Below are 27333 nucleotides of genomic sequence, written 5' to 3' on the forward strand. Positions count from 1 at the left end.
GAATAAAACAGCACTTCACAGGAAATGCCTCACAGTTTATGTTGCATCAGGGAGCAGAAGTATTTGATTGTACTACTTTTAGTCATTAGTAGTGAGTTTACTTAGGATCTTGATTTCTAAAGAAGAAAATTAAAGTTAGACTTTGTAGAGTTTCGTATTCCTCTAGCATTGAATTTTTTGGTACACAGCATTGAATGAGTGGGCCTTGGGTTACCTGGTTCTCTCTGTACTGCATATTTAGAAACCTCCCATTTTAATAAGGATCTTTGTATGTTTCTTAACTGTAGACCTGCGAATTTTACTTATAAGATTCTTAAATTTCTTTTCCAGTTTTCTCTCTTTAGAATGGGCAAGAATTTAATACAGTGAAAATCACTCTTCTCTAGAGACAAGCTCCCGCTTATTTTGTCCAATTCCAAGTCATCAGCCTTGGGCATATGTATATGAGCAAAGCTAAATGGTCTCAGTAGGTTGTATATATACATGTTTGCATATATAAGTGTATATATGGGTGTACATGTAACAGTAATAATTAAAGATGAGATCATGAGTTTTGGCAGATGGACACTGGAGGAGTTGAAGAATGGACAGGGAGATGGGAGTGATGCAGATACAGTGCTCATGTATGACATTTTCAAAATATTAATAAACAAGAATATGGATACATAATCATTTTTAACACACATCTACAGTACTTTAAGTGTAACTTAGTTATTATACTCAAATATTCATAAACTTTGATACTTTTTAGGGGTAAACTACTAACAGCATTTAGAACATGAAAAGGAGGTATATATGCGTGGTCTAGTTTGAATTTGTAAAAGAGGCTATTTTGCATATTTATAAAATTAAATTACGTCATTCTATCTCCATTTATTGGGAATAGAACACAAAATCCACTTGAAAAAAATATTGAATGTTTCTTTGCCACTCTCAGGATCGAACCCAGGACTTGGTACATGCTGTGTAAGCTGTATACCATAGGGCTATACATACAGCCTCCAGATGGGGAAAGGGTTAATGGTATAAAAGGAGAATTTTCTTTGCTTTTTCTCTAATTGCATGTAGCCCTTTGCATCACCACTACCCCTACACTGTATCATTTTCCTTTACTTGTATTATTGGCCATTCGTACAATCATTATTAAGTTTCTGAGTACTAAGATTGGTTTTTATACATTGATGTGTAAATACAGTAGTAAATACTTTTGAATACAAGATGTCTATGTTTGTTTAATTAGTGAAAAGAGCATTTTTGTTTCCTTCCCCATAAAAGATTTTATAACTAGCTTTCCTTTCTTCAGATATACCCTAAACTTTTTAGAATCCAAAATGGAACAATCTTAGGGCCATCTAGTAGTTTTGTGTGTGAGTAAGAGAGGAGATAGATACAGGTACCACAGTGAGCCTACGGAGGCCAGAGGACAACTATGTTGTTCCCAGAGATTGACCTCAGGTTCTTAAACTTGTCCTTTTACACGATGAGCCATCTCATCTGCCCAGATTTCCAATTCTTTGAAGTTTTCCTCCTCCAAAAGTTTCTTGATTCCTGAGCATAGATTCCATATCTATTGGTTGTACATGTAAGTTAAACAAAGTTTATTTTCTAAGAGCTTAGAAACTGTATGTGAACACACATACCATACATGCAATAAATTACTGATAATGGAGGTGGGGAATGTGCCATGATGAACATCTTGTGGTCAGAGGAGAGCTTGTTGGAGTTTCTTCTCACCTCCCAACATATGGGGTTTTGGTAATGGAACTCCAGCTGCAAATGCCTTTACTTAGCATCTCATAGGCCTTGCACTGCTATTTTTTTTCAAGTGTATTTATCCTAGTAAATTTATACTAACTAGGCTTAGTAATAATACATTGTAACATAAACCTCCTTCCCGTAACTTCCTGCTGGTGGTCTTGTCCAGCAGACTGGAATTGTATCTGCCAGTGCCACGTATTTTCCTCTCTCATTCTAAACAGAGTAGTTATTTTGGCCAAAATTCTTCTTTTCTTCTTTGACTACTTTTTTGAGAGATTTGGCACCTGCCATTTTTGCCATTGTATTGAATCTTTTTTACTTTCTAAAGATAGTTTAAAATATTTAGTTATTCATGTGTTCATCTCACTTGTGTTCATATTTATATATTTTAACTTCTTTCATTGAAATTGTTATAGGTATTTCAGCAGATAATATTTTGTCATTCTTTGGGCACACCTTTTCTTCAGAAATATCTTTTTGGACGATGTTTCAGAATTCAAAGATGCTTTGAATCATGTGACCCCAAAGTGCACTTCATAAAGTAGAAGTTATGCTTTACCCCGCTAACTTTAACTCCAGCACTTACTTAGACTGTTGGTCTTGCTTTAGCATACTGTTGGTGCTGCTGTTAAGAATGGAATTGTAATCCTAGCCCTCAGTAGGCAGAGGTAGGTGGATCTCTTGTGAATTTGAGGCCATCCTAGCCTACAGAGGGAGCTTCAGGACAGCCATGGCTACATAGAGAAACCTTATTTTAAAGGCAATCAAAAAAAAAAAAAAGAAAGAAATTGTATAACCTTGGCATCTTAACATTTGTTTGAATTTACAATCTTCAGAATTCAATTTCAGTGTTCTGTGTTCATTGTCTTTGAAATATTAGAAGTGCCATTTATGGGCTGTTGAGATAGATGGCTCTAGCAGATAAAGATGCTTGCTACCAAATCCAGTGACCCAAGTTTGATCCTTGGGATCCATAAGTTGGAAGGAGAAATGAACTGAAACTTTTCTGTTGATCACTCATGCATGGTGTGATACACTTCTGCATGTGAAAACAAAAATAAAGCATAATTTACTACTGTGTGTGTTGATTAAAAATAGCAGTGGTAAGCTGGGTGTGGTAGTGCAGAGGTAGGTGGTTCTTTGAATTCAAGGCCAGCCTAGTCTACACAGTGAGTTCCAAGGTAGCCTGGACTATATGTACAATTAGATGTTGTCTCTGAAAGGAATGGAGGGGGGCAATGACTCAGTGGTTAAGTGAGCCCCCATCCCCTTGTTCTTGCAGATTATATAAGTTCTTTTCCCAGCATCCTTTCAGGTTGTTTAAGGCTACCTGTAATTATAGCACAAAGGGATCTAATACCTTAGAGATCCAAGAGTACCAGCACTCAGACCCATATACCCACTTGCAGAGACATAGCCATTTTAAAGTGGTGACTTTTGAGGGTGGAAAAAAGTCACTGTCATTGTTAAAATACTTTTCTAATCCACTGTTTTTCTTACTTTTGTGCTTTTAGATACTAGACTTGAGCATGTTGTGCTCTATATTATCTATTTTGTGTGTGTGTTCTTAATTTACATTTTATGGTGTGTTCTTTATTTATGTGTATGAATGTTTTGCCTACATGTATGTCTATGGACCACCTAGCATGCCTGATGCCTGCAGAAACTAGGAGATGTCAGATACCCCAAGAACTGTGTTTGTAAGCGACTTTGTGGACACTGGGAATCACACTTAGGTTCTCTGAAGAGCATCTAGTGTACCTACTAAGCTATCTCTTGAGCTCACCATTATTTCAGTTTTTTAATGCAGGTTTTGCATTGCCGGGTAGAAAGATGCACGTTAAGATTTTTGCTGGGTGGGGTCTTGTCTGCCTAGGTTCCCATTACTTCTCAGTATGATATCTTGAGTCCAGGATTTTGATGCTAGACTGAGCAGCATAGCCAGACTCTCAAATCAACAGCCAAATGAGGTATGGTGGGTGGATATCTTTCTTTTTAAATTTGTTTCATTTCACTCTGGTTTAAACTTTCTGGGGTCTAGGATATCATTTCAAGGTATCAGGAGGTCAAAGTTATTGTCCTCATAACACTAAGATGTTTGTTATTTGTTGTTTCTAATATGTTGACATTGTCATTGGTAGTATAAAAATAGTAGTAAGTTAATGTTTTTGTCCTAAAGGTTGTAGCACCGAAGTAAACAAGTGTTGTTTATTGCTGCATACTTGTAGTTAAAAAACGAAAATACTTCAGATCTTACTTTTCACTAATTTTTTAAAGGTTTATTATCTTTTGAAATTACAGGCTTGTGTCTATATTTCCGGATATGTGCACATGAGTATGGTTTTTTTAGGTGTTTGTAAATCCTCCAGCTTAGGAGCTGGGAGCTGAACTTGGAGTCTCAGCAAGAACAGTATATGGTTTTAACTGCTGAGTTACCTCTCCAACTCTCTTTTCACCAATTTTTGAGATCTAAGAAAATTTAGCCATTTATTTTCATGACATGCTCCTTTGTGCTACAGAGTACAACTGGCAAAATAAAACAGTGTTTATTAAACTTGTAGTTTTGAAAACATCTTTAAAAGTGATTAATGCGAACCTCCCATTTTAATTGACAGTTTTTATTGTAATGAAAAAGTTGAAATTTAAAGCATAAAGTATAATTTTAAAATTCGAAGTGCAAAGGCTACAGAGAGTCAAGTGTTTAAAATGACTGCCTAAAGGGTTGGTACAGGGAAGTATCCAGGATTTATGTTCATAAGCTCAGGCCTATCTTATGCACACATTAAAGAATGCATATGATTTCGGTAAATAAACAGATTGCATTTGAATAATGAATTTTTCATATCTTCAACTTTTAATTTTCTTGAGTTTAAACAATGGGCTTTGGGTATTTGAATTTATTTAGTGTTGCTATCGTACTTATCATTGGTAATTATATAAATATATTTCCGCCCCCCCGGATCTTAATTTTTTTTCTCCTCCCTTCTTTCCTTACTTCTTTTTCTGTATTTATTTTCCAGGTGGAGTCTTTCATTTTGGACCAGGATGATTTGGAGAATCCAATGCTGGAAACGGCTTCCAAGTTGCTCTTATCAGGCACTGCTGATGGTGCAGACCTCAGGACAGTAGATCCAGAGACACAGGCTAGACTGGAAGCTTTACTAGAAGCTGCAGGTATGTCTTGTGCTCTTGATAGTCATGTCTTCTTTGTTATCCGTACACATCTCTTGCTACTATAAATGTGTGCTTCTTTATTAGTTTGAAAAAACACATCAGGTAAGAATCTCTGAAAAATAGTTTAATTGCAGTGCTGCTGAGTGAATTTATTGCTAATGAATGAATGTTTGATATCTTTAATACATAATATATATGAAAGTAGGTTTTGTATTAATGGAGTACTATAGCCCGAGAGGCTTGCAGTAGCACAGTCCTTTTGTATCCTAGCAGCAGTGGTTTAGTACTCAGTTGCAGTTTGCAGCAATTTTTTGATAGGAATTGATGGCATTGAAACCTCCAGTGTATAATACAAGCTGTCTTTTCAACTGAGTGAGCATCAGTACATGGATAATCTTGTGTCACTTTTATTTTTTTCTACTTTTTTGACATCCCCATGTCATTCCATGTAGATAGAGACTTCATCATAGCCTTTCTGATTTCTTCCATATGCATTCAAGGATTCCCTTATAAATGGAGCCAAAAAGTCAGTCAAAGGAAAAAAAAATGTAGACATTTACTTTTATTGATTCTAAATTTCCTGTCTGTGTTTAGAATTGATTAGTTCTTTCATACTGTCTAGGTTTTGTAACTATTGAGCCTAGTTCTGGCCCTAGAATATAGTTCTCAACAAAGATGTGTGAAATGTGCGGGGTTTGTTTGTTTGCTTGCTTTGTTTTTCCTCATTTGCCTCTGAAAGGCAGACTTTCTGAGCTCTAATGTGAAAGTGTCTTGCTGTATTGATGCTCAATAGTTTATGCATTGAAGTTTAGTTTAAAAATAATTTTCTGCAGATCTTGAAATTACTGACCTGTTGTCTTCTGCCATTGGATGTTTCAGTTGAAGTTTGATATTGCAACTGTAGGCCCTAGTCTTTTCCAGAACTTGGTGGCATTTGAAAATTGGTTTTATTTTTATTCCCTTGGGTTGTCTTTTTTTTTTTTTTAAATATTTATTTATTTATTATGTATACAATTTTCTGTCTGTGTGTATGCCTGCAGGCCAGAAGAGGGCACTAGACCCCATTACAGAAGGTTGTGAGCCACCATGTGGTTGCTGGGAATTGAACTCAGGACCTTTGGAAGAGCAGGCAATGCTCTTAACCTCTGAGCCATCTCTCCAGCCCCCTGGGTTGTCTTTTTATACTATGAAATTGTATTTTATTTTGATGATTCCTGAGTTCGTTTATAGCCAGTAGCAGTGACATAAAAAACTTAGTTGAAAAGTGAACACATCTCTTTTGCCAGCTGATACATTTCAGTGTCGCCTAATTGAGGTCCTATCCAGTTTGATTTTAGAGAATATTATGGAGACTTGTATCTAATTGATTAGGTCTGGTTAGTGCCCCATTTTCATGACCAAAATCTTACACTTGTTTCTGAAACTCTAATTCTTTAGTTTAGAATCACCTTGCTTCTCTTTGATGGCTGTGTTTCTACTTAGTCTATTCTACTTACCTTCCCACAGTACCTTAGATTTAAAGATGCATTTTAGTTTTATCAAGGATGGAATTCCTATTGCGTTCTGCTTAGTTTTATTAAGTTCTAAGAGGAAAGGGCAAAAAAAAATGATTTACCCTTATCTTTAATAAATCATACCTAGGTGTTGTAATGTGTTCTCTATGTTATGTGCTCTGTTCAACTGATTAAATGTGTGAAATTGGAAAAAATAATCTGGTTACACTATTCTCTTTCTAGTTTTGGTTATTGCTGTTTGACATACGACCACCATAATCTACCACTAGTTAATTTTTTTATTAATATTTTTGTTGCATCCTGGTTATCCACTAAAATTATCTTTGTGGGCATGCATGGTGGTACAGTCCCAGCAGTCTCTGGCATTCGAGTGGCTGAGGCTAAACTGCACAGTAAAGATCCAGGTCTGAAAACCAAAAGAACAGAACTTTGGATCTATGAGACATTCAATTTTGAGTAATGATCATTTCCTGTTAGTTTGTTTGGTCTTTCCTGCTTGCTCTTGGAAATTCTGAGTAGAATTTGTTATAGAGATGGTAATAGCTTGAGAAATTGTAGCTAATTCTAATTTGGAAATCCGTGAAATTGATTTCAATTGTGCCACAATAGATTTCCAATCACAATTTGACTTTTAACATTAATGATACCCGCATATCTTTGAACTTGAGATACTAAATGTGTATGTGTGTGTTTGCACATGAGTTCAAGTATAGAGGTCAGAAGAGGATATAAGAGCCCCTAGAGCAGGAGTTACAGGCGTTTGTGAACTGCCTGCTGTGGGTACAAAATCCTGTCCTCTGGAAAAGCAGCAAGTGCTCTTAGTCACTGAGCCGTCTCTCCAAGCTCAGCGCCTAGGTTTTTAATAAGCCTCTCAGGTGATGTAGATTGGTAATTGGAAATAAAATAATAATGAGTGTTAATCATGGTAAGCTTGCTTTATTACGAATAGAGTGATATTGCTGGCACTTGTGGCATCAATGAGTGAAAAATTCTTTTTGTTTTTCTGTTTTGCTGTATATTGACTTAATTTTTGGAAGTGTTTCTGCATGTGGTGAAAAAAATGACTAAAGAATTCATGACTCAGTGCTTACAGCTCAACAACCTCTGAGCATAGGTTCTTTTCTCGAAGACATGACAGTTGTTTCAAAGACTCCTGTCTGTCCCAGCATAGGCTAAAGACCCACATCTTATACTAGTGTGTCAGATCATGTGTCCAGGAACTAAAGCGTGGATAAGCTTTTTAGGTTGAAGGAAAGTTGTTCACCAATGATTATAGCCAGATATGTCCATTATAGTATATGAAGATTATGTTAACGTGCCGGATTTTAGTAACCTGAGTTTTGCTGTGTTTTCCTTTTGTGTATTTCCACATTGGTGTGAAATTATATATAATAGGAATAGGCAAGTTATCCACGGCTGATGGTAAAGCCTTTGCGGACCCTGAAGTTCTCCGGAGGTTGACATCATCTGTCAGCTGTGCGTTGGATGAAGCTGCTGCTGCACTTACGCGAATGAGAGCTGAAAGCACAGCAAATGCAGGGCAGTCGGACAAGTGAGTGCTTTTGTGTTGTGATCAGTTTAAAATGACTTTTCTAAGAAGAAAAGTATTTAATATTTATCCAGCAATTTTTTTGTGCCTGATACTATAGCCATAATACCTTTCTCACATAATAAAAGAACCTTTTAAGTTGTAATTTTCTTAGTGCCGGTTATATAAGCAGACTGGAAGATGAACTCAAGGTGAGGTGAACACCATTGTCTTCTGACTGTACTGACGGCTGTTGGTACAGGGATGGTAGCTCTTTGTCAGGACAGCTCGCTGCTCTTCTCCAGGACACCGAGTTCAGTTCCCAACAACCATAATGGTTGCTGACACCTCTACACAAGTGACGTGTAGATACACAGGAACATACACATAAATAGTAAAAATCTTAAAACTTGAAAAAAACTTCATGTTGCTTTTCTTATGTATTTATAGAAGTAAATACTATTCTTTCAACTGTATTTCTTTCAGTTCATGTGTATAGTTTGGAAGGCTAGGTTTTTGTTTTCTGAAGTTTTAAAATATTATAACTCCCGTTACCAATGAATGTTAGGCCAAGAGACTTTATTTTTGTGTCTCACAGTTTCTTGTATGTCTGGTTTTAGTATTAGTAAGGATTCAACATATTATAAGTAATATTTTAATGCTTTCTAGGCTGTATAATGAACATCATATTTCACACATAAAGCCTGGAGTGGGAGCAGAGCATCTGAAGAAGTGTCATTACTACGTTACCGTTTTCAGTTCTTACTGATTTCTTTTTTTCTTCCTCTAATTTGACCATAAAGCTGTGTGGGGAGGTGGTCCAGTGGGTACAGTTTTTGCTGAGTAAGGGTGAGGATGTGAGCATGACATAGAAAGTGGAGATGAGCATTCTCAGGTCAAGGGCCCACTCTCCCGACTCAATAGCTGTAAACAACACCTTGTCTCAACAAGGTGGAAGGGGAGGACTAACACCTGAGGTGAGTGGATGAGTGCACATTTCCCAGGTACTCAGTTATTAACTTTACATGCTCCCATCTTGTGTCTGATATTCTTTTACTTGGTGGAAGAACTCAGTAAGCTTTCATAATTAGTATTTGTCTTACCATTTTATATTTTATTAATGTCATAAAATTTCTAGTAATTAAACGAAAACTTAATCTATTGTTTTTGTTTAAATTTTTCTGCTATATGATTTCACTGTTTAATGTGAATTAGACTGCATCACTGAAAACATTTTAGAATACTGATTAATTTTAATTTAGAATGACATTAAGAATACTTACCATGCAAATTTTTAATATCATTCCCTGAGATGATGCTGTTCTTCTTGTCATAGCCGCAGTTTGGCAGAGGCCTGTTCAGAAGGAGATGTGAATGCTGTGCGGAAATTACTCATTGAAGGTCGAAGTGTAAATGAACACACCGAGGAAGGGGAGAGCCTCCTTTGTTTAGCTTGTTCTGCTGGATACTATGAGCTTGCACAGGTCTGTATTAGGAAAATAAGCCTTTAAAAGAGGCCTGTCATTATTAGAAGAGTAAACTGTTTCCTGTTGAGCTCATTACAGCAGTCTTGTTGCATACAGCTTGTAGTTTTTAATTCTTAGGAATCTTATGAGTAGACAGGTATTATAGAAATATTAAACTTTCAGGGTACCTTAATATTTTATAAACTTTTTTCTTTCTCAAGGTTTTGTTGGCAATGCATGCAAACGTGGAAGACAGGGGAATCAAAGGTGACATTACACCTTTAATGGCTGCTGCTAATGGAGGGCATGTCAAGATCGTGAAGTTGCTGCTAGCTCATAAAGCTGATGTCAATGCCCAGTCTTCAACAGGTCATGCATACTTCTTTTTCAGTTTCATTAGCTAGTAGCATCCCTTTTAATAATTGTTTCTCATGAAAGTATTCTTAAGTGTAGTTGATTGTTTTTATTCTTGACTTTTTGTTCTTTGCAGGCCTGCCACCCAGCTTTCAAAAAAACACGTACAGAGCCTTATTATTTCTTATGAATGCCCAGCCTTAGCTTGGCTTGTTTCTAACCAGGTTTTCTTAAGTTATACCATCTACTTTTGCCTCTGGCCTTTTATCTCTCTCTGTTTCTATATCCCTTTCTTTACTACTTACAACGTGGCTGGTTGTATAGCTACAGTCCCGCCCGCGCCCCTCCCTCTTCCCCCCCCCCCCCCCCCCCGCTTTTGGCTCCTCTGTCTCCTTTCCCAGATGCCCCCTATTTATTCTTTCTGCCTGCCATCCCTGCCAATCCTTTCTCTGCTCAGCTATTGGCCAAGCAGCTCTTCATTAGACCAATCATGTGTTTTAGATAGGCAAAGTAAAACAGCTTCACAGAGTTAAACAAATGCAACATAAGAGAATGCAACACATCTTTTCATCATTAAAATAAATGTTCCACAGCATAAACAAATGTTGCACGTCTTAAAATAATATTCCACAACACTTAAATGCTACATATTTGCCTAAGTCTCTTTGAGGTTTAAAATAATATTGAAAGAAATGTGTCCTGTTAAGTTTATTAGACATTCCTTAGCTTCTTTTAAAGTATATTAAGCACTCGGTTTGAAAGACTGCTCTGTAGATGTGGAGAAGTATGGCCTATCCTTCTCGAACCCTGGCTTCCTTTTTACTATTAGTGCAAGCTGTGGGGAGACTAGGATGGGTTGCAAGGTTTAGACCATGACCCTCTAGTTTGCTAAATTGCTGCCCAGGAAAAAGAATTATGAAAACATGTGCAATGGGCAATTACTTTAGTCTAATCTAATTTCTTTATCTGAGGTAGGGTCAAAACTGGGTCTAGTATTGTATGAAATTGTATTTTGTGAGTTTTCTTCAGATTAAAATCAAATTTAGTTGTGTTTTAAAGAGAAGTTTATAATTTTATTTTTCATTTATCAGGTTGGGCTTTCTTTCATTCTTTCTGATGGGAAGTTATTAATCACTGGAAGGGATCTGTATGCTTATTGTCTTGGTTCAGACCTGCAATTCTTGCATAGGAGAGACTAAGTCAGTCTTGCTATATATTGAGGTCAGCTAGAACTGCATAATATGTTCCAAAACCAAAACAGTGAATCCTTTAAAAATTATTTGACATTGGTCATTTAGTATGTGGGTTATATATGATAGGTTTTGGATATGATGTATGCTGACATTTATTACAAATAAGTCCTTATGAAACATTTTTTGTATTAAAGTTAACTTTAACTTTTGTCTCATTTGGGAAAGAAAAGATTTCAGGAAAAAAATTGCACAGCTCATTTACAGTTCTCCAAAGGTTTTTTTTTTATTATTGAAGTATAAATACATTACTTCCATGATCTCTGTCTTCCCTCCATTGCCTCCCTTTTCCCTTCCAAACCCTCTGATGTCCCTCCATTTTATGTTGTCCCCCCCACCCTTGTTACTCCCTCTCAAATTGACAGCATCTTTTTTACTATTTATTGTTACATATATGTTCATGAATATATAAATATGGCCTACTGAGTTCTTTTAGTGTGGGTTGTGTGTATGTGATTTTAGGGCTGATCACCTGTTATTAGATAATTAATTAAGGGACTCATGTCTGGGAAATGCTGAATCTTCACATATTAACAGTCAGTAGTTGCCTATAATTCTTTGTCTAGGGCTGGGACTCCAGGAGATTTCTTCTTTTTGATACATCCATGGTGTAACTTCCCTGTCAAATCTTAATTCTCTGGTCTTGTTATGTGTATCTGGTTTTTCTATAATTTGGCATGTATTTGGTATTGTTGTTTGTCAGTACAAATGATTGACCCCAGAATCTTTAACATGCTAGGCAAGCATCTCCCAAATGAGCTAAGTTCCTAGACCTTTTACTTTGTATTTGAAGGCAGTTTCTTATGAAGATGTCTAGATTCTCCTTCGATTCATTCTGTAGTACAGGCTGGCCTTGAATTTCTCATCCTTTTGCTTTGGCCTTCTAATAGTTGAAATTATAGCCCATACCACTAGCTAGGCAAAGTACAATACTGTTTTTAAGTAGAACGGAAGGACAGGAATTTTTTTTCAGAAAGAGAAAGTACAATTAAATAATGCAATTATATGTGTCTTTAACTATTTATTATGGATACAGTTTTCCATTTCAACTTTGCAAATGTAAATTTGATATTTTATTTTTAAACCTTTTACATTTATTTTTATTCATGTGTGTGCATGCACATATGTGCCATGGTATATGTGGAAAAATTAAAGGACATCTTGCTATAGACAGTTCTCCCTCCTTCATCTAGGTCCTGGGGATCAGACTCAGGTTGTCTGGCTTGGTGGTATGTCTATTTATGCATCTCACTGGGCTAAGATGCATGTGCATTGTGTTTGTGTGCATGTGAGTGATGCTAATGTCTGCATTGTTTTCTTACCCAAACAGGCAACACAGCCCTTACTTACGCCTGTGCCGGAGGCTATGTAGATGTGGTAAAGGTGCTCTTGGAATCCGGTGCTAGTATTGAGGACCATAACGAAAATGGTCATACTCCTCTTATGGAAGCTGGAAGTGCTGGACATGTGGAAGTAGCCAGATTGCTGCTAGAAAATGGAGCTGGCATCAACACGCATTCCAATGAATTTAAAGAGAGTGCCCTTACATTAGCTTGTTATAAAGGTATAGTATAAATCTTTTTAAATAAAATGATGAAATTGAGATCAGTTATTTTTATGTTATATATAACTTGTTCAATGTTTTATTTTAGATATGGTGGAAAGGAGAACAAGATCAAAGATGGATTATTTTATCTCCAAACAGTTCAGCCACATAAACTTAGTGCAGGGCACAGTGTTGAATAACAATACATTAGAAATTTGAAAACTTATATTTTTAAATTGATATTTATTGAACTCTACATTTTTCTCTGCTCTCCTCTCTGCCTCTCCGCTCCCCCCATCAGTCACGCTCCCCCCCTCCCCCCAAGGTCCCCATGCTCCCAATTTACTCAGGAGATTTTGTCGTTTTCTACTTACTATTTCCCATGTAGATTAGATCTATGTAAGTCTCTCCTAGTGTCCTCATTGTTGTCTAAGTTCTCTGGAATTGTGGTTTGTAGGCTGCTTTTCTTGGCTTTATGTTTAAAAACCACCTATGAATGAGTACATGTGATAATTGTCTTCTTGTGTCTGGGTTACCTCACTCAAATTAATGTTTTCTTGCTCCATCCATTTTCCTGCAAAATTCAAGCTGTCGTTATTTTTTTCTTCTTTGTAGTACTCCATTGTGTAAATGTGCCACATTTTTCTTATCCATTCTTCGATCGAGGGGCATTTATGTTGTTTTCTAGGTTCTGGCTATGATAAACAATGCTGCTATGAACATTGAGATCAGTTTTAAGTTAACAATAAAACATAATAGTATAGTGTTGTTAATTGTAAGTATTTTTTTAAATTAATTAATAAGCCAGATGTGGTGGCGCACACCTTTAATCTTAGCATTCACGAGACAGAGGTACATGGATTTTTGTGAGTTCAAGGCCATCCTATCTACAAAAGTGAGTTCCAGGACAGCCAGTGCTGTTATACAGAGAAATCCTGCTCGAAAAATCAAACCACAACAAAACAAAAAACTACTGTATCATCTCAGCATTGTAAATGCTGTCAATGAAATTGACAGTCTTATCAGAGGCAGCTGATAATTTTAATGTGATTACACTTCATGATGGTTTTGCATACTGGAAATTGTTTAACTTATGCAAGAAGATACTTGATAATTAAATGGCTACCAGTCTGAAAATGTGACTAATATGATTATGAATTTTATTTTTGTTTGTTTCTTGAGACAGGGTTTCTCTATGTAACATCCCTGGTTATCCGTAAACTCATTTTGTAGACTAGGGTGGTCTCGAACTCAGAACGATCTGCCTCCTGAGTGCTGATATTAAAGGCATACACCACCATGCCCAGCTCAGAATATGAATTCTTAGGTTGGCCAGATTTGCCCACTTACATATAATCAGTATTAAAGATTTTTAAGAAACTTAAAATTGCATAAACTTGTAAATGAGTGCCTACTTAAAGTTTCCACCCTCATCTTTTTTTCCCTCAGCCTAGTCCTTTCCTTGTCATTGCTTTGTTTTACTATGTTTAAGAGTGGCCAATATCTTTTATTGTCTTTAGAACTGATTTTCTTTTAAGTATGAGACGGTTATACTTACATGTATGAATGGCTAAAATTTAAATTGTTCAGATTTGAGTGTCTGATGTTGCAGATTTTCACGTAGAGAACACAGTTGAAATCAGTTATTTTCCTACTCCTGTTTAGTAATTAGGTACATGGGCTGGTCTTCATTAAGGATTAGAGTATTTAAGCTTTGGGAAGTTTTTATTGGATGGTCTTATACACTTTTTACAAACATCTTTGAACCCAAAATTGGTTCCATTACATTACTTTTCCCAGCTTGCCAGAGACATGACAACGCTGATCTTTCTCCCTTTGTGGATAGCCTCTTCTGCGCTCTACAAATGTCTCTAAGATTGGGCTTGTAAACTTTAATTAGAAGCTAGTTAGAAAATTATGTTAGTCGAGTACATCTTGAATACTTAGAGGGACCTGTGAACTCTGTGAGCCTCTTCTGTTTCTTGTGGGGTTTCCTGGGAGTTCGTTTGACAGCACTGAGGAAAGGGTCTAGAAGTCAGGCAGATTGAGCATTGATGTAGATACCTGGAAATGACAGGGAAAGGGAGATGGATAGTCAGCCAGCCATTTACCTCATCATCTAGGACCACACTATATTTTTCCTTCTGGTCTAATTCTAGTGATTAGAAATTGATTATAATTACTCCATATTGCTATCTTATATGGTATCCAGTCCTACTTAAGTATAATTGCTCTTGTACTTTTTAGTCACTTCTTGAATTGAAACATAAGACTCATTTGAAATTGTCTGTTTCTATCATGTTTTATCTCCAAGTAAAGGATGCATATAAATTGAATGATGTTTTAGGAATATTTTTATGTATGTGATTTACAATTCCTCCTGAAAAGTTCGTGTGTTGATTATTGTCATTTTAAGCATTTGAGCTCATAGATTAAATAACCTGAATGATTTTCATCCCAGGCTACTATCTCTTGAAAAATAAATGGGGGTGGAGGAAGAGTGATGAGATGGCTGCTTCTGCAGACGACCTGAGTTCAGTTTGCAAACTCCAGCTCCAGGGTTATCTGATAGCCTTTCAGGTCTCCATGGGCACTGCCTGCCCTCACATGGAAAGACCATAATTAAAAATAGCAAAAAATCTTAAAAAAACAAATATAGTGTGCTGAATGAGGTTCAGAAAGAATTACACAATGACTGCTTGTTTACCTGTATCTGTTGTTTTTAACAAAATCTCAGTTGTTCCATTTCACCAATAAAGCTTCATTCTTTATTGCAGCCAGATGCTGTAAAAGCCTGCTAGCTCAGAGTCAGAGGAAGCACTCAAGTGATTTTTCTCTTATCCTGGTGTCCTAGAAGCCTCTCCCTTTTCTACAGTGTCAAAACTGATCTCTTGAAACTCGGTGTCACCCCCGTTCTGCTTCCTGTGTCCCTCCCTATCTGTCCCCCTGACTTCCTTTTTCTGTTTTGTTTTTCTTAATAATTCTATGTTCACTTGCTGTCAGCTGGTTGCTTGTTCTAACTCTTGACTTATGGTTGACTATTTAATTACTCCTGTTTACAGTATTGAAGTAGAAAGCTCTTGGATTAAAGGTGTGCGCTAGGGCTGAACCATACCACGAGTAGAAACAGGTTTTTCCAGTAAATAATGAAGTTGTGGGGTTCACGTTGATCAGATATTCTGCAACATACACCAAAAATTATATATCACTTTGATTTTAAAAGTAGTTTTTAAAAATAAGTATAAATAATCCAATATACGTTTGATTTAGGTCATCTAGAGATGGTGCGATTTCTTTTGGAAGCAGGCGCTGATCAAGAGCATAAAACAGATGAAATGCATACTGCTCTAATGGAGGCTTGCATGGTAAGATTGTTGAATGCATATACAAAGTCTGTTTTCATACTAGGTGGGAGAGGGAGAGCTACTGTTTAATAGTGAACCTTTCCTTTGATGTAAAAGCTGTTTTTCTTTATTGTGGGTTAGGACCTCAGCTGAACTATTATTTTTCAGCTGCACTTGGTGATCACACGTAATCCCAACATTTAGGAGGTTGAAATAGAAAGATTGCTGTTAGTTTGAAGCAAGATCATATTACATAGTGATTACTGGCTCAACCATGTCTACATAGCAAGACCTTGTCAAGATATAAGTAGGTGCCAGTCGAGATGATGCATACCTTTAATCTCAGCACTAGGGAGGCAGAGACTGGATCTCCATGAGTTTGAGGATGGCCAGGCTATGTAGAGAGACTCTGTCTCCAAAAATCAATGATTCACGCTCGCGTGCTCCCTCTCTCCCTCCCCCCCTTATACACACATACACAGCAGGTAAGAGCTCTTGTTATGTGTGTTTCCATGTGGATAATTGCATGCACATGGTACACTTAAAACAGGAAAAGCACTTGTACGTACACATAACACACAAACATCTTTGAAAGCAAAGTATAAAAAAGAATTGTATTCTAGTGTTCTTGAAAATGAATTATATTAATACCCTTGAATTTTTTGTATTTTAATTTATAATCTACTTAAAGGGTTATCAGAGAAAAAGCTGTGGGAGATATATGAGAAATAGTAGATGATCATCATTTAGTACTTGAATTGTACATTACTTTCTGTATTGTCAGCCCTGTGTTTTAGTAAAAATTTCTCTTCTGAGCATGTATAAATTTCCTTGGAACTTTTGAGTTCCTTGTCTATAAAATTACTATTTTCTTCTGCTGTTCTCATGAGAATTAAAAGAGATCCTAGAACACCAATAATATTGACAATTTCAGCAATCTCTCTGAAAGTTCATTCACTGTTGCTATTCTTGTCCAATGAAAACACCCTGAGTGTAGACAGATAAATTAAGGATGAATACACAATAGATCTAATTCATATCCACTAGAAATGTTGTAAATAAATGCAAATTGCTTGGCATGGAGATATATGCCTGTAATCTCAGTACTCAGTCTCAATAAATAAAAGATGGATAGATCATGATACTCTGTTTTAATACATAATAAGTAGATGGTGGATGGACAGTTGGATGGATGGACGGATAGGCAGATAGATAATGGATGTAAATATAATGTGTATGATTAGAGGCCAGGCACTTAGGAGGTCTAGCTCAAAAGCTATAGCTCTTAGTTAGACTTTTGGTTTGGCTTAATGGGGAAGCATTTCAAAACTGCAAAAATAGCTATGCAACCATGAAAATAAGATATTCAGAGAAAGGTGCCATATGTGTAAGAAAGTATATGAAAGGTTAAAAGAAACTGTTCGTGGAAAGAAAAACAGCATGGAGATTCTTGAGTAGTTGCCAGGAATAAGATAAGCTCCCTTCTTCTGGTGCTTACATGACCAATAAAGAAAGCATTATCTACTTCTTTTGTTCCTTACACACATGATTCTTTTTCTCCAGTGTGTCCAAACTTTTCCTGCTAAATCAAGTTTGCTCACTCTTAAGATCTTAGGAAAATTTTTCTTTCTCTCTACCTGAGCTTTGCCTCTTGCCATTTAAATGTCCTCATTGTTCTGCTGAATCTCTGTGGCCGTAGGTTTGTCTCTGTTCATTTCCTTCCACTTCTCTTTTGGTGGCTGATAAGCTTCTTGATTAGAGACACCGATTTTCTCTATTTGCTTTAAATCCCTAAGCTTCTGTAGGATGAAGAGTGCAGGCATCACATAGCATGTGTTTACCAAACTCACCTGTAGATTTATTCTTTTGAATAAGGGTCAGCAGATGTCATATGGTAATTCGGAAGTCTTTTTTATTTATTTCAAGTTTCGTATAGTGCTGATTTAATTGTTTTCATTGCTTGTGAATAGGATGGCCATGTTGAAGTAGCAAGGTTGCTTCTGGACAGTGGTGCTCAAGTGAACATGCCGGCTGATTCGTTTGAGTCACCATTGACTTTAGCTGCCTGTGGGGGACATGTAGAACTTGCAGCCTTACTTATTGAAAGAGGAGCTAGCCTGGAAGAGGTCAATGATGAAGGTTATACACCTTTGATGGAAGCAGCCCGTGAGGGACATGAAGAAATGGTGGCGTTACTTCTAGGCCAAGGTAAGTACTTGTAGTAAATACTAAACCAGAAATCAGTAGGTCACAAGTCTTAATTAATTGTTAAGGCTGAATTTCAGCACATCGCTTCTAAGTATATTTACAGTGAGCTTTTGCTCCCAAATTTCTATGTTGTCTACTTTAACATGGCTAAGTCAAATATTCTTCAGTGTAGAATTTTGCAAGTCATGTGCTGTGAGAAAATAAAACAGCAAACAAACAAATAAACAAAATCAAGGTTCATGTCGACATTTGTCTTAAGGGAATATGAGTACCAAGATTCTCCAAACATAATAGGGAATTCTTTGGAGTATGAAACACTTACTGTAATGGAAGCACTGCTGTGAATTGTTTGATCAAAGTATGCAGCAGGCCAAGTGGGGTCTCCATGTTTGTAATCAGTCTTTAGGAGGCTGAGGTCAGCCAGTGCTACATTATGGATACTCTGTGTGAGGAAAAACAACAGAACACTCACTTGAAACTAACAAAGCTAGGTACATGTACATCAGAAACTGTGGAGCTTGGCCTATAAGGAATCTCTGGAAAAGTAAATGATGTAAGAGTTTATATATCTTACACTTAGATAATAATCTTCCTTTGTACTTTGAATGCGATTTTGTTTTTAGCCTTGTGAAATCTGGTCCATTTAGCACAAGTGACACATTTATTTGTGTTTATGTAGAGGATCTATTGCCTGGAACTTTAGGTTTTAAAGTATACTTTGTTTGTTTGGAATTTTGAGTCAGGCTCTCTGTGTGTGCAGTCCTGTAACTAGCTTTGCAGACCGGGCTGGCCTTAAACTCACAGAGATCTACCTGCCTCTGCCTCTAAAGTGCTGGGGTTAAAGCTGTGCGCTACCACAACCTGTCAGACTTTAAAATGTGAATCATTTGCACTGCATGATAATTTTGTTTCTAGTGGGAAGGAAGGAGGGAAGCTACTACGACGGTGCTTCTTCAGTCAGCTCTGTGATGGTTGTAAGATTGGTGGTAATGCTGCTAGGGCAAGCTGATTACGTGAATTAAAATCAGCTTGTTAGCCTGGTGGTGGTGGTGCATGCCTTTAATCCCAGCACTCGGAATGCAGAGGCAGGCAGATCTCTGTGAGTTCGAGGCCAGCCTGGTCTACAGAGTAAGTGCCAGGACAGGCTCCAAAGCTACAGAGAAACCCTATCTTGAAAAACAAAACAAAACAAACAAAAAAAGCTTATTCAGCTTTATGTTAAATGGTGCTGACTGCTCAGTGGATATTTATTCAGAATTCCCAAGGACTTGAGCTTAATCTCCTACACCACACAGTTGCCTAATATGGTAGGCCATGGGTTCATTCTCTAGCATTGTTTCTTCCCTAAATTCAAATTTAAATAAATGTACCTTAACAGTTGTACTTTTAATATTGTCTAGGAAATAGTAAAAACTTGTTACATGCTATCTAATGCCATTAGTACATTTTGTACATTTAGTACATTAGTACATTTTTAATATCCTCCATTTTGAAACTTTGTAGGAGAGAATTGTGTAATTTTATGACTCCCTGTAGTCATAACTGATACCTTCTTTTTAAACAAGTATTTCAGCTATGTATAGAAGATAGTGACTTATAATGTGGGTTTTCCTCCCGTTTATTTTGACTGCCAAGAATGGGGAAGAGATACTTCTATTTACTTTAGACATAGTTCATTAGGAAGCAGTTGTGTTTTGTTTGTATCTAAGTAAATTCGTGAGCTTTTTTTTAAGTAGAATCTTTTTTTTAGGAGCAAATATCAATGCACAGACAGAAGAAACTCAAGAAACTGCCTTGACCCTGGCGTGCTGTGGAGGCTTTCTGGAAGTAGCAGACTTTCTCATTAAGGCTGGAGCTGATATAGAACTTGGGTGTTCTACCCCTCTAATGGAAGCTGCTCAAGAGGGCCATCTGGAGTTAGTTAAATACTTACTAGCTGCAGGTATGCATTTTTGCATTTGGGAATATACTACATGATATAAATAAAGATCACACTACAAAATTTTTTTTGTTATCGTATACAGAATTTGTGTTGAAAAGATAGGATATACGTTGTGCATGTTCTGAATAATTTACCTGTCAGTAAGTATGTGCAGTTTTAACTTCAAATACTTTTATTCCAAATTTTTCTTTAAAAAATTACTTAATTTATTTGTGTGTGAATGCATGCAGACATGCCACTGTGCATATGTTGAAGGGAAGAGGACAACTTGTGGAAGTCAGCTCTCTTTCTACCATGTGGTCCTCAGGACCGAGCTCAGATGGTCAGTCATAATGGCAGTTGCTTTTACCTCCTGAACCGTTTCTTGAAAACATTCCCATCTTCTAAAGATGTTGTCAATATACTCAATATAATAATGTATATGTATAATTTGTCTGATTTAGGAGCTGTGAGCTATCTTGAAGAAACAGATTTAGGATGATTTTTAAAAATGGTTTTAAAAATGACTACTATCATTTTTAACTTTTACAGGAGCCAATGTTCATGCCACGACAGCAACAGGAGATACAGCTTTAACATACGCCTGTGAAAATGGCCATACAGATGTAGCGGACGTCTTACTACAGGCAGGTGCAGATCTGGTAAGCTGTATCACTTAAATCTTTATTGATAACAATAAGATGAATTAGGCATTGTAGCACATGCCTATGCTCCTCGGAGGTTGAAGCAGAAAGATGCCCAAGAATTTAAGGCCTCCCTAGGCTACTTGAGTTCAGAGTCCTAAGGCCTTCTTGGAGTTCATGGTGAGACCAAGCCCCTGCAAACGAAGCCAAGAAATTAATTCAAAGGCATATCTTCTCCCTTTTTATTTAAAGTCACAGATTTTTTCTCTTTTTACATTATTTAGTTTTGTTCTTCTTTTTGTAATATTATTCAGTTTACTTATCTTGTGCCCTTACAAAGAAATGTTTTCTTGCCGGACACTCAGGAGGTCCAGGCAGGCGGATCTCTGTGAGTTTGAGGCCAGCCTGGTCTACAAGAGCTGTCTCCAGGATAGGCTCCAAAGCTACAGAGAAATCCTGTTTCGAAAAACCAAAAAAAAAAAAAAGAAAAAGAAAAAGAAAAAAAATGTTTTCTGCTGGAGATAGTACTTAATTAAGTTATCCTTGGTTGTTTACTTAAGGTAAATGTGGCTTAGAAGCATTTCTTTGTAGGTAGGAAAAATTGCCCATTGTGTTTTGAGCATTATTAACTAAAATGTTAAGTATTGAATAATTGATCCCACAAGTAGTACTGCAAGTACTACTAATTTATATTAGTAAGGAGATTAAAATGGATTGTAAGTACATTCAGTACAGTATGTTAAGAGTTGTAACAAGGAATATACGGACAGTTATAAAGGTCAAAAGATGTAACTAGTCATTTGAGATACCACTTCATCGGCTAGATGGGGTTTGGAAAAGGAGGCCTGGAATTATGACAAAAAAGCTATATATTTGGAAAAAAAATTATAGGAGTTGTCTGAATGCTTGGAAGGTGTGGAGTAGCTGTGTGGAGGGAAGGTGTAGTCTTGTGGTAGCACTCAGGAAACTGGGAGTTCAAATGGAGCCTCACTACAGAGTGAATTTTGAGGCTAGTCTGTTTTACATGAGACTCCTTCAGTAAATGATGTGGGTTTAAGGAGAGGATGTATAAATATCCTAGCATTCAGAATGCTGAAGCAGGAGGGTCACTGTTCTGTGGAAGCCTCAGATGTGTAGCAGGATGATGCATCTCGAATTTGACATGTTCTTAATAATAAAAACCTTGAATCGAATATTAGGGGGTAAAACTGAAGAATCAGTGAAGCAAAGTAGCCATCCACTAGGGTTCTTACCTATACAAAATCCTCAGGCCCAAAAGGGTTGAGTTCCATCTCCTTCAGCCTAATAGTCCTCTCTCCGCCCAGCCATATCAATTCCTGTCTCCACCTCCTTAGTGCTTGGATTAAAGACATGTGCCTCTTATGTGCTTGGATTAAAGATGTGAGCCACCCCGCCTGGCCTCAGTTGTTAACTAGTGACTTGCTCTGCCCTCTAATCTTCAGCCAGGCTTTATTTGTTAGAGTACAAACAAGGTAATCACATTTCCCTCTTTTTAAAAAAAGAAAGCTATTAACTAATACAAGAAAAATTATGTATAATAAATCCAGTAACTATATGCAATGTATATAGGCAATAAACATACAATATATACAGGCAAAATCAAGGTCTGGTCTGTTTGCATTTGACACATTCAGAAAAAAAAATCCATTATCCTATTTTGATAATTTCAAAAGGTTGTACCTTAATCCACCTAACTTGCATTAATTATCAACTCAGAATTATCTTTGTATGTCTTTCAACCTTGTGCACTTACATTTTTTTAGTAATTTCTTTTCAGAATCTGATAACAAGGAAAACTGTAAATATCTAGTCTTCAACTCCCTTGGAGACCCGAGAAGGAATTAGAATTGACTGAATAAGCAGGAAGTGCAAGCAAACGACTTCCCAAAAATGTGAAAAATGACAGAAACAGCTGACTACCTGGACAGTCACCCAAAGTTCCTCTGCAACGCTGGGGAATCCATCTTCAGCTTAGAGGCCTAGCGTATTTGGCAGACTTTTCTATGAAGCAGGATATAATGAAGGGCTGTCCTTCCTTATTTGGGCAAAGTTTGGCCGTCCTTATTTTTGTGTCCTGCTTGTCCCATTTGGACAGCATATTGTCAGTAGTAAAGAAAAGGGCATTTTCTTGCCCAGTGGCTAACTTGTACTACAAGATAAACTCCATATGGAGTTTCTTCGATGCCTATCATCTTCTCTGGATTAGATTGGTGCTGCTTTGAGCAGACATGTTTCTCTGACATTAAAAAAAAAAGAACTGTATGTTATTAAAATATCTTAAATGCCATATTCTGCAGATAACTGAAGTGTTTGAAAATGGCCCGTCTATCTAAAATATATGTTTGACCTTAAAAATCTACCTAATGTAACTATAAGCTTGATTGTAATAGATAACTAATTACTAAGCTGCATTTCCTCATTCTAAATATTTAGTAATAACTTTGGAGGACTGGAAATTTGCATTAGCTTGTTAAATGAACTGTATAGGTGCAATACTTTGAACAAAATTAGAAATGTATGTACAGTATTTTTTTTTATCAAAAACTATCTTAAATTTGTATCAGTATACAAAAATCCATGTCTATGTAAAATATTTAAAACTAATAGTTTCTTTTTTGGTTTAAAAGCAGATTATAAAGGTAGTAATCTACCTTTTTTATACTATTTCTATAACCTCCCTTTTTCTTTTCAGAGTTGATTCAATAATCTATCCATATATCCTGTCATATCTCTATCCCCCTTTATTTCTTTTCAAAACCAGAACTCTGAATCTAATCTACTTTCTTCAACTTTTTTCCTGACCATGACTAATAACAACTTGTAACCAACCACCCTAAATGATAACAAATATCCATTAACCCATTGATCCACGAACCCCCCCCCCCCAACTTTTTGGGAATGTTGGCCTCATGTTCTTAAAATTACTTCCTGCTGTCTAGGGATCGTGAAAAAAAAAATTGGGGTTAATTGCCAAGTTCTGGGAGAGTTAGCTTTATCATTTGTTGTCCAGTCTCTATGTAATGGCAAAATGAAGGACTCGTGTCATGTCTTTACTAGAATAGTCTTTGAGACGGGATCATCTCAGCTAGCCAACTTGAAATTGTCTTGAGCAGTTTGTAGTCCAAAGTCGATCTTCAGGTGGTGTTTTTATTTTAGTGGTGTTGTCCTGGTCCTGGTGTAGTGGTTGTTGTGGGGCCTATTATCCTTTTTGAGACTTCAGAGATCACTCTTAGGCGTGGTCTTGGTTCACTGCAGAAAACTTAGACATTTTAAACGTCATATGCAGTATATCTTAAAGATATTTAAGGATCAATATTTGTTATGTACATCCAGAGTACAAAAATTTAATGCCTAGTTACCTGATGCTCAAATCCAGAATCATATACAGAAAACTAGATGAATCCTTTTTCTTGAATTCTTTAGTGTTCTATATGACCATTAATACCCTGACAAAAGTTTAAAGAATATAGATAGATAGATTTTATGAGTTTTGAGATAATATGAATACCGTAAGAAAAGAAAAGAATTAAAGAGTCAAAAATAAAATCAAAGTATTATGAGATTAATGGCAATAAAATGCTCCCTACATTTTGGTTTCTTTTGTCCCATTACAAGTGTCTCTTTATTGTGCTATATTATTTCTATTTTATTATATAAAGCTTGCCTGAAGATCAGTGCAAAACAGCCGTACTAGTCAGACATACAGGCCAGGCAGTTGTTGCAAACACCATTAATCCAGCACTAGAGAAGAATATAAAACGGGGAGGAGACATGTCTTCCTCTCAATCTGAGGATTCATGGGTGCAGAATTGTCAGTCTGTGGTAGCGGTAAGAGCCTGTGACTGGCTGCTTTACTTTTCTGATCTCAGGTTGAACCTTAATATCTATCTCTGGGTTTTTATAATTCATGATACAGCCCTTCTGGCATAAGACAGATTTTGGAATTTTCCTTTTAACAAAAAATCTTGGGTTTAGAGAAGGAAAGAGCCACTCTCCATTTTCAGAGTCCGCTGTAATTTTTTAAATGTACTGTGACTACAAAAAGTCTTTTTGCATTATATGACTGGAGAGAAAAACAGAAACAAACATTTGGGAAGATTCATGACATTTTATCCTGTTAGAAATATGATATGCTAATGGGCCAATTTAATCCTTTTCTTGTAGCATTTTTTTCTGGATGATTTCTTCTTCATTTCTTACTTGTCCATTGGCCTTCCGATTCCTTAGCTGGATCCCTTCATTCTCCTGAAAAGACACAAAAACCACTCCCCAACCCTAATTTTGGGGTGCTTCCTTTTGGTTGATCTGATCAAATGAAAAGAATTTGTTAGTTTTTTAGGTTAGTTTGGATGGAACGGCCACATTGTTTGATGACCTATTATCTCTTCTAATTAAGAGATTTCTCTTGCTCAAATTGAACCTTTATCAATTTTGATGATATCCATATCTTTTCTTCTCCTGTGGAAACAAGCAAAACCCCCTTCCCCAATGAAACACGTGTCCTAGTTTGTAGTCTAAGTTCAGCACATTTTTAAAGTATAAAGGCTGATTTAATTCTGTAGATTTTTTTTCTATTATTCAATATCTCTCCTCAGCTGTTGTTCCTTTCTTATTAGTATTTAGAAAATTTAAAGCATTATGCAATCCATTTCTGGGGGTCTTTATTACTCCTTTCTGTTTATCTAGCATATCTTTTAGAGTTCAGATTGATGTTTCTATGCCTGCTTGTGTGGTATACCTGTAATATAATTTATATTGTAATAAGCAAACAGCTTTTATTTTCTTAGAGACACATATGCTGGAGCATTATCAGTCTTAATTTGCACAGGTATTGCCATGATGGCCATAGCATCTAGCACGTGTGTGAATACAGAATCATCCTTTTCAGAACTAAAAACAGTCTTCCATGAAATCCTGAAGAGGTATTGATGGTATGATATACATATTTTAATTTTCCAAGTCCTACAAAATGAAACAACCATTTGCCAGATACCAATTTTTAGAGTATCCTTTATGTTTCTTCCTGCAGGTAATCGAATTTCATTCTATAAAGAATAACTAGGACATTTCCTTATAATTTCCTTGGCTTGTTGCCAAGGGATGAAAAAAAATCGTGTTTTTAAAAATCTTTTCATTGACATGATGATTGTTGTGAAATTCTGAGGTCTCCAGCATATTTCCTCAATAGTTGATCAATTTCTTCATTACCCTGTGCTAGAGGGCCTGGCAGACCCATATGGGATTGGGTGTGTGTATGTATATGTATATTACATATATATGGGATGATTCTTATTTTTGATTATTTCTTGTATAAGAATAAATAATAAAGTCAATTCAGTATCTTCTATAAATTCTGCAGTTTCAATATGCAGAACAACTCTTTTTGCATATTGCTGTAGCATGAATAATTAAAACCCAGAGATAGATGCTGGAGTTCAACCCGAAGACCAGAAAAGCAAAGCAGCCAGCCACTGGCTCTTACCTCTCTATTTAAAGTGGGTGGCCCTGTTTCCACGCACTCTCAGATTGAGGTTGAGACCTCTCTCCTCCCATTTTATAGTCCTCTCTGGTGCTACTGCCCAGCTTCCATAGCAAACTATTGTGGCTGCTGGGATTAAAGGTGTGTGCCACAACTGCCTGGTCTGTATGCCTACTGGTGTGACTGGTTTAGTCTCTGATCTTCAGGCCAGTTATTAAAATACAATGAAATAGCACTACATATTGTGAGTTAGGAACAATGTTAAGAGGTTTCTTAAAATCTATTAATACCTTGAGAATATCATATAATTCTGACGTTTGGACAGAATCAAAATTGCTTTGACCTACTTTCCTTAAATTTTCTGATCTGTTTCTTGCCTTCCTGATTTTATTTCCATCAAAATGTGATATTTTGTTTGTGCTGTAACGAATAAAAGTTGACTAAAGGTTAGAGGACAGAGCTAGCCCCCAGTTAACCATAGTTAACCATAGAAGCTTGGTAGTGGCACACACCTTCAATAATCCCAGCATAAGGAAAGTGAAGACAGGAAGTGATATGGCAGGGTGGAGAGGAAGATAAGGTAGGAGGAGACAAGGAACACCACCATTTCAGTCAGTGGATTGCTTAAGGTAAGAAGTCTTTCTAGTGGCTGACTACACTGCTTCTCTGAACTTTCAACTTCGCCCCCTAAATTCTGACTCCGGTTTTTTATTATTAAGACTAATTAGAATTGGTACTCTTCACCTTTAAAAGGGGAAACAGGTTGACTATCCAGTGTTCAAGTTTTACAATCATTTTTATGGAGAAATGAATAATTACCAGCTTTATTAATTAGGTGACGTGTCATTGTCAGGTTTTTTGTTTTATTTTGTTTTTAGAGACAGGGTTTCTCTGTAGCTTTGGAGCCTGTCCTGGAACTAGCTCTTATAAACCAGGTTGACCTCGAACTCACAGAGATCCGCCTGCCTCTGCCTCCTGAGTGTGCTGGGATTAAAGGTGTGCGCCACCACCGCCAGGCTTCAGTGTTCTTTTGAAGCTAGTCTGTTAGCATGCTGGGCTTCTAGTCTCATTGCTGTCTACTAACATTCCTGTAATGGATTAAGTAAAAATGCTGCAGATCCCAGGC

The 27333-nt window shown here is 36.7% G+C and overlaps 1 protein-coding gene across 6 annotated transcripts in view; it reads left to right on the top strand.

Annotated features, from left to right (window-relative positions):
- Positions 1 to 27333, top strand: part of Ankrd17 (ankyrin repeat domain 17) — a 136377-nt gene that overhangs the window by 45454 nt on the left and 63590 nt on the right. For all 6 annotated transcript variants that reach the window (XM_087908884.1, XM_087908882.1, XM_087908883.1 and 3 more), the window contains exons 2-10: positions 4779 to 4932; positions 7842 to 7998; positions 9311 to 9458; positions 9662 to 9809; positions 12375 to 12608; positions 15861 to 15955; positions 17905 to 18142; positions 19893 to 20084; positions 20616 to 20725. In XM_087908884.1, the coding sequence (XP_087765010.1) occupies positions 4779 to 4932; positions 7842 to 7998; positions 9311 to 9458; positions 9662 to 9809; positions 12375 to 12608; positions 15861 to 15955; positions 17905 to 18142; positions 19893 to 20084; positions 20616 to 20725 (1476 nt within the window). The remainder of the gene's footprint in view (positions 1 to 4778; positions 4933 to 7841; positions 7999 to 9310; positions 9459 to 9661; positions 9810 to 12374; positions 12609 to 15860; positions 15956 to 17904; positions 18143 to 19892; positions 20085 to 20615; positions 20726 to 27333) is intronic.

Source organism: Myodes glareolus, chromosome 8 (assembly GCF_982192425.1).
Source record: "Myodes glareolus chromosome 8, mMyoGla1.1, whole genome shotgun sequence".
Lineage (NCBI taxonomy): Eukaryota > Metazoa > Chordata > Mammalia > Rodentia > Cricetidae > Myodes > Myodes glareolus.